The sequence below is a fragment of the Platichthys flesus genome, chromosome 3 (assembly GCF_949316205.1).
Source record: "Platichthys flesus chromosome 3, fPlaFle2.1, whole genome shotgun sequence".
Lineage (NCBI taxonomy): Eukaryota > Metazoa > Chordata > Actinopteri > Pleuronectiformes > Pleuronectidae > Platichthys > Platichthys flesus.
Genome location: NC_084947.1, coordinates 27,474,627 through 27,482,792, shown reverse-complemented (window position 1 = coordinate 27,482,792; position 8,166 = coordinate 27,474,627). Strand labels below are relative to the sequence as shown.

At 44.3% G+C, this 8,166-nt stretch overlaps 1 protein-coding gene across 1 annotated transcript; it reads left to right on the top strand.

Moving 5' to 3' along the window:
- Positions 1-303: 303 nt before the first annotated feature.
- ppp6c (protein phosphatase 6, catalytic subunit) lies at positions 304-5,760 on the top strand. Its single transcript, XM_062384943.1, has 7 exons — positions 304-462; positions 1,801-1,896; positions 2,030-2,095; positions 2,181-2,322; positions 2,434-2,513; positions 3,882-4,091; positions 4,739-5,760. Exons 1-7 carry the CDS (start codon positions 388-390, stop codon positions 4,985-4,987), a joined length of 918 nt encoding a protein of 305 aa, XP_062240927.1. The 5' UTR covers positions 304-387; the 3' UTR covers positions 4,988-5,760.
- The last annotated feature ends 2,406 nt before the right edge of the window (positions 5,761-8,166 follow it).

Sequence of the window (8,166 nt, the reverse complement as noted above, 5' to 3'; positions counted from 1 at the left end):
ATTAGTCTTTAGATACATTGACACTGTGCTGTTGGGTTGTTCTTATATCTGCCTGAGTGATGTGAAAGGCGCCTATAAATAAAATGTATTATTATAATAGTTTTGCCGAAATTCCCATTGGGAGCCATAGTTTATCAATCAGCAACATGTTTTACGTAAGATCCCGTTTTGAAGAACCATGTTGTTTAGAAGTGATTCGAAGTGTGGCTGGCTTGAGCAGAAGACTGGAGCTGAGTTGAACAGCAGCTCCAACACTGTGTTCTCAGGAGATGAACGGAACACTGGGTCCATTGGCCGACAGGTGGCAGTGTGAGAGTACAACACGACCATGATCGTTCTCCTCTTGAGTGTTTTCAGGAAGTTGCGCACGACGACCAGCGAGTTACAATGGCGCCTCTAGATCTGGATAAATATGCCGAGATCGCCAAACAGTGTAAATACCTCCCAGAAAATGACCTCAAGGTAAATGTGACTTTATGGAAAAAAAATTGACGACGACGTGTGATGACGTTGTGACCGTGGCGTTAGCTGGCGGCAGTGTGATGTTACAGCTGCGGAATTAGCCAACGTTAGCTTCTGGTAACAGTTGCTTCTGCTAGCTAGCCTGATGATTTAATCTGTGGGTCAGGAAGTGCAAACCGTTAGTTACACACTTCAGCTGCAGCAGTCCAAGACGACTCCGGTCGCTCCGTCTCTTATTACAGAGGCAGGAATCAGGAAAATTCATGTTAAATCGACCCTATTCTTGCTGGTGACCTGATGACGCGGACTTTCCTGATGTTAGGTTGACAGCGGATTGTTTATTAGCAGCGCTCCAGGTGAGGGACAGCAAGGCCACAACCCATATTACTCTATAACTATGTTATTTCCCTGTCGTCCATTAACAAAGTCCTATTCAGTTCCCGATCAGACACTTCCCCTCCGAGGAACAGCTCAGAGAGATGTGGGGATAATGTTCAGCCCATACACGCCGCTATGGTCACTCTGAATAGATCAGTAAAGAATTGACAGTATTATCAGAATAAATGTGGTAAATGCATTTAAAATACTAAATAAATGTATTATACATATGTGACTACCAAAACTAGGACCTTTAAATGTGCAAGGGACATTCACCATCTTGTCTTATGTTCTGAAATATAACAGATACCAGTGAACTCTAGTATAATCAGCTCCAAGGTTTCAGGCAAGCAGTGAGAGGATGAACCACTAGCCAAGTCAGATAGTTCAACCAGATATAACAATGATTTTGGTTATCTTCATCAGAATTTGCCCTCTGTCTCCTAACGTTGCATGGTGATGAAAGTGATTATTAATTTCCCAACCTTTTCCACATACTATTTGCGGTGAGTAATTATGCTTCAGTCACGTAGAACCTCTTTTGTTCATATGATCCCAAGTCCTTCCCCCGACACTCTGAGTGGCATTGTGATTTCCAAGAACTGACTGTAATTTGTCTCATCTACCCAGCACGTGATTGTGATTTGATACAGGGTCTTACTCTGGAGTGAGTGGGATGTTGGTCAGTGAAAATCAAATCACCGATTTACCTAAACCGCAGCTGTATTAACTCATTGTGGAAACCCAGAACCGACGACTGCCATTCTGTCTAACAGAAACGTATGAGTCTTTGTCTGAGCGTAGAGATTTATGGTCTTGTCACCATATGATGTTTTAGTGTGTTTGTCCCTGATCAGAAGAGCATTTGAGGGAAAACACTGAATATTTAAAACTGTTGTGGAGAAATATCATTTCAAAGCACTCTTATGTCTCTATGTGTATTTTATTTTTTCTGTACAGCGGTTATGTGACTACGTGTGTGATCTCCTGCTGGAGGAGTCCAACGTTCAGCCTGTCTCTACTCCTGTAACAGTATGTGGGGATATACATGGACAGGTAAAAACCCTGTAAAAGAGCAGGAAGCACAAGAGCACTACAAGTTTCATCTTCTTTTCCTTAGCATAGCGAAGCAACATGTATTGATCCGACACAACATGTAAAATGTGAATTTAATCTCTTTGCCTCTTAGTTTTATGATCTCTGCGAACTCTTCCGAACTGGCGGCCAAGTTCCAGACACAAATTACATATTCATGGTTTGTATATTTAAATATGTTTCATTCTGAGAAACATTAGATTTATTTAACTGCAGTATTGGTAACACATGTCTATTATTGGTAGGGAGACTTTGTTGACCGAGGATACTACAGTCTGGAGACATTCACCTACCTGCTGGTGTTGAAAGCCAAATGGCCCGACCGCATCACTCTTCTACGTGGAAACCACGAGAGCAGACAGATCACCCAAGTTTATGGATTTTATGGTGACGTGATTCACGGACGATTATATTCAGTTTTTGGCCAGCTGCAGTTTTCATTATCACTAATGCACACTTTCACTAGAAATAATTAACCGGGGATTCTTTGTCTTACAGATGAGTGCCAGACCAAGTATGGGAATGCAAATGCATGGCGTTACTGCACCAAAGTGTTCGATATGTTAACCGTTGCAGCTGTAAGTATTGAAGTTGTTCTGCACTTACAGTTATTTGTTGTTCCTTGTATCGACGTAATAAGATCGATGATCTGACCTGACAATGCTGATGTTCTCCCCAACCGGTCGAGGCAGATGGCCGCCCACACTGGGTCTGGTTGTAGTGCTTTCTCTCCATTAATGAGGGAGTTTTTTCTCTCCACAATAACCAAATTGCTTGCTCATTGTGGTAACTGTTGGATTTCTCTATCAACTAAGGTCTTAACCTTATTATGTTATGATTTGGCTCTTAAATTAGACTGAATCTTAAGTTTATTGTGGACTTTTGTGTGAAGCTCTTTGTAATCTCATTTAGATAAGTGCTATACAAATACAGTTATTATTATTATAAATAACTTCATGCTTCTGTCATTTGCGGTAAGGTTTCTGCTCCGTGATTCGTATTTGTATATTAACAATTCACTCTTCAGTTATCCCATCTGCACCACAAGAATCCTTCCAGAACTAGACCACCATAGTCAGTCTTAAAAAGATCGACAATGTAAAATAGACGTTATCACATTACATGTTTACTACTTCTCAGTAACCACTGATCTGTTTACCAGATCCATTTGTTTTGATGCAGATTGTATCTTGTCAGTTTTGGGCAGAACATGAATGTCATGAAATTTTGGTTAAAGCACATTAGGGATGGGTGGTTCGATCCCAAGAGTTTGATACTACAACTCCTCAGTACTCCTCGTGTGGATCGAATCTAGCACCAATAGAATCAATTCAAAGGGATTTGTTTCAGTTTCTCTTTTCTGTATCTGAAAAGTAGATGAAAAGAGCCATCTTAATACATAATTTCTCGGTTGAGACTCCCTATCGTGTCTATGTGGTCTTGATTTATCTTTTAAGCCATGGTACGTATGTTGTGCATGATACGCACTGATAGATACACAAAAAGAAATAGTCTTTTCTGTTACTGTCATTTAGCTTGAAATCTGTCTCGATGTTGTCACTTCCCACCTCTGAAAATAATATACCTCAAACAATAATTCTGAAAATGGCAGAATGTTTTTCATGAATGTACTTCAATTTTCAAACGTAATTTTTTTTTTCTTCATTTGCCTTTAAAAACTGTCGGTATTAACCAAACATCTCCTGCTAGAAAAAGCCATTTTTCCATGGCCTGTCATGTTGTCCAAGAGGTCACTATATTTTCTATTTTACAAACAGTAGCACAACCATCTAAACATGCTTTAACTTAATATATTTGTTCATTAACTTGAGAGGATGGTGTTAGTCTAGAGACCAGCAGGTCACAGTAGCTCTTCTAGCTCTGCTCAAATGTATGATATAGTTTGTGATGTCCTATTCCTATTAACGTGTGTTATTTTCTGTCAGCTAATGGACGAGCAGATCCTGTGTGTCCACGGAGGCCTCTCCCCAGACATTAAAACCCTAGATCAAATTCGAACCATTGAGCGGAACCAGGAGATCCCCCACAAAGGAGCCTTCTGTGATCTGGTGTGGTCTGACCCTGAAGATGTTGACACCTGGGCTATCAGTCCAAGAGGAGCTGGCTGGCTCTTTGGTGCAAAGGTCACAAATGAGGTAGGGGGCGTTTACTACTATTAGATTCAGCTCAACATAATGTTTCAGCAATTTGCATTGAATAAGTGTAATTCCTACACATTCACCATCCTTATTCGCAAAAGTAGTAATAAGAGAGAAGTTATTTAATGTGAAAACGTTGATGCAATATGAATGTAAAGGCAATTTTACATTGATTTCAGAGCAGTTACCTTGCAGGTGTTGTCAAACAATAAGAAACTGCTTTGAGCGGAGCACATCCAAGACAAAGTTTTACTCTGACAAATGTGTGATATATTTTATTTTTCAGTGGTCAGATTTTTTTTTTCTCCTGTCTGCAACAACATTGGTTCAGGGAATCTCTATTAACTGTGTTTGTCATGCTAATGTTTACATGGCAATGCAAAATAGTTAAGACAAAAATATACTGATAGTAATAGTAAAGAAATAGCTTTTATTGCAATATAAGGAAAGTTCCAGAATTCCATACAGATCAAAAATATGTTTAAATACATAAATAAATTCAGAGATGAACACATGTCATTTGACCCAGTCGCTCAAGTCTTCTGATATGATGTGAATACAGCATTTGTTTACTGATTTCATCTGATGTCTTGATATAATTTTTTTCACTTTCTTCTTCTCTTTCTCTTTCCAAAAAACTGCAGTTTGTCCACATCAATAACCTTAAGCTGATCTGCCGAGCGCACCAACTTGTCCATGAGGGCTACAAGTTCATGTTTGATGAGAAGCTGGTCACAGTGTGGTCAGCTCCTAACTACTGCTATCGCTGTGGCAACATCGCCTCAATTATGGTCTTCAAAGATGCTAACACGAGAGAGCCGAAGCTCTTCAGAGCAGTGCCCGACTCTGAAAGAGTCATCCCACCCCGGACAACTACACCGTATTTCCTGTAAGCACATTCAAACTAAAACAACGCAGCCATTTGTTCAGTGCACAGATACTAAACAGGATAGGTGACATCAGCTCTTGTGAACCCATGTGAATTCAGTGCATTTAGAGCATTTACAGTACATTTCTTGGTGCCAACTGTCAATTGTTTTCCCCAGTCTGTACATATAGAGCCATTATTCTAAAGCGTAAATCAAATTGAGACTTTACAGTGAGGCAAGTTAGCTCAGTAGCATCGTTGTGCTGTTGATATGTTTGAGAGGAAGGATTAACGTTACACAAAAGTCAAATAACACTTGTAAAATGTTAATATTTACAAATCTCAATTATGCTTTGCAATAAAAAGTCACTCTGCTGAGCAAATGGCTGGTGCAGTGTTGTGCACAATGTTTCATTTAAATTTGTTCATGTATTAGAGCTGCGTGTAGGCACTGCATAAAAGCAATAACTGTATTGATTCTCACCAGTATCAGTGAAGATATACAGTTTGTGTTATCAAGTGATCTTACAACTAAACATGTAAACCTGAGAGTTGATGTATAAAATATTGATTATACGCGTTAGTTAGACGTTTCAGGATTGTTAACTCTGTGGTAACTTAAAGAAAATTGTCTGTAATATCCAGATTTTGAATCAGCTCTTTTAATTTTTTTTTCTGTGTGTCATACTGTTTTTAAATAAAGAAATCAAGGAATTGTAAAAAGTCAGACAGCCTTACCCGGGTGAGTGGGGGAAAGTGCACCATGCTTCATCACAGAATAAAATTGGTTAAATGTAATGGGAAGAAGTATTATTCATATTTCGAACAGGTCATTTTTCGAACAGGTCATCTCATCTCATCTCATCTCATTTTCATCCGCTTATCCGGGGTCGGGTCGCGGGGAGAGCAGCTCAAGCAGGGGGCCCCAGACTTCCCTTTCCCGGGCCACATTGACCAACTCTGACGGGGGGATCCCGAGGCGTTCCCAGGCCAGTGTTGAGATATAATCTCTCCACCTAGTCCTGGGTCTTCCCCGAGGTCTCCTCCCCACTGGACGTGCCTGAAACACCTCCCAAGGAAGGCGCCCAGTGGGCATCCTTACCAGATGCCCGAACCACCTCAGCTGACTCCTTTCTAAGTGAAGGAGCAGCGGCTCTAATCCGAGTTCCTCACGGATGGCTGAGCTCACCCTATCCCTAAGGGAGACGCCAGCCACCCTTCTGAGAAAACTCATCTCGGCCGCTTGTACCCGTGATCTCGTCCTTTCGGTCATCACCCAGCCCTCATGACCATAGGTGAGGATAGGAACGAAGATTGACCGGTAGATCGAGAGCTTTGCCTTGCGGCTCAGCTCTCTTTTCGTTACAACGGTGCGGTAAAGCGAACGCAATACCGCCCCCGCTGCTCCGATTCTCCGGCCAATCTCACGCTCCATAGTACCCTCACTCGCGAACAAGACCCCAAGGTACTTGAACTCCTTCACTTGGGCTAAGGACTCATTTCCTACCCGGAGTAAGCATCCATCGGTTTCCTGCTAAGAGTCATGGCCTCAGATTTAGAGGTGCTGATCCTCATCCCAGCCGCTTCACACTCGGCCACCAGCCGATCCAGTGAGTGCTGAAGGTCACAGGCCGATGATCCAATGAGGACCACGTCATCTGCAAAAAGCAGTGACGAGATCCTCAGACCACCGAACTGCAACCCCTCCCCACCCCGACTACGCCTCGATATCCTGTCCATGTATATCACAAACAGGATTGGTGACAAGGCGCAGCCCTGGCAGAGACCAGCATCCACTGAGAACGAAACTGACTGGCTGCCGAGGACGCGAACACAGCTCTCGCTTTGGGAGTACAGGGATTGGATGGCCCTGAGGATAGACCCCCTTACCCCATACTCCCGCAGCACCTCCCACAGTTTCTCCCGGGGGACCCGGTCATACGCCTTCTCCAGATCCACAAAACACATGTAGACCGGATGGGCATACTCCCAGGCCCCCTCCAGGATCCTTGCGAGAGTGAAGAGCTGGTCTGTAGTTCCACGTCCGGGGCGAAAACCGCATTGTTCCTCTTCAATCTGAGGTTCGACGATCGGCCGAACCCTCCTTTCCAGCACCTTGGAGTAGACTTTACCAGGGAGGCTGAGAAGTGTGATGCCCCGGTAATTGGCACACACTCTCTGGTCCCCCTTTTTGAACAGGGGAACCACCACCCCAGTTTGCCACTCCTTTGGCACTGTACCCGACTCCCACGCGATGTTGAATAGGCGTGTCAACCATGACAGCCCCTCAACACCCAGAGCCTTTAGCATTTCTGGCCGGATCTCATCAATCCCTGGGGCCTTGCCACTGCGGAGATGTTTGACCACCTCAGTGACCTCCACCAGGGAAATTGACGATGAAACACCATCAACCTCGAGCTCTGCCTCCAACATAGAGGGCGTGTTATTCGGATTCAGGAGTTCCTCAAAGTGTTCCTTCCAACGTCCGACAACCTCCTCAGTTGAGGTCAACAGAGTCCCATCCTTACTGTACACAGCTTGGATGGTTCCCCGTTTCCCCCTCCTGAGGTGCCGGATAGTCTTCCAGAAACACTTTGGTGCCGACCGAAAGTCCTTCTCCATGACCTCTCCGAACTTCTCCCACACCCGCTGCTTAGCCTCCGACACGGCAGCAGCTGCAGCCCTTCGGGCCTGTCGGTACCCTGCAACCGAGTCAGGAGTCCTCCAGGATATCATATCCCGGAAGGCCTCCTTCTTCAATCGGACGGCTTCCCTGACCACCGGTGTCCACCACGGTGTCCGAGGGTTACCGCCCCTTGAGGAGCCTAAGACCCTGAGGCCACAGCTAGCCGCCGCAGCTTCAGCAATGGAGGCTTTGAACACCGCCCACTCCGGCTCAATGCCCCCAACCTCCACAGGAATGCCAGAAAAACTCCGCCGGAGGTGTGAGTTGAAGATACCTAGGACGGGGGCCTCCTCCAGACGTTCCCAGTTCACCCGCACTACTCGTTTGGGCATACCAGGTCTATCCGGAAATTTCCCCCACTCCCTGATCCAACTCACAACCAGATGGTGGTCGGTTGACAGTTCCGCCCCTCTCTTTATCCGAGTGTCCAAAACATGCGGCCTCAGATCAGATGACACGATCACAAAATCGATCATTGATCTTCGGCCTAGGGTACTCTGGTACCAGGTACACTTATG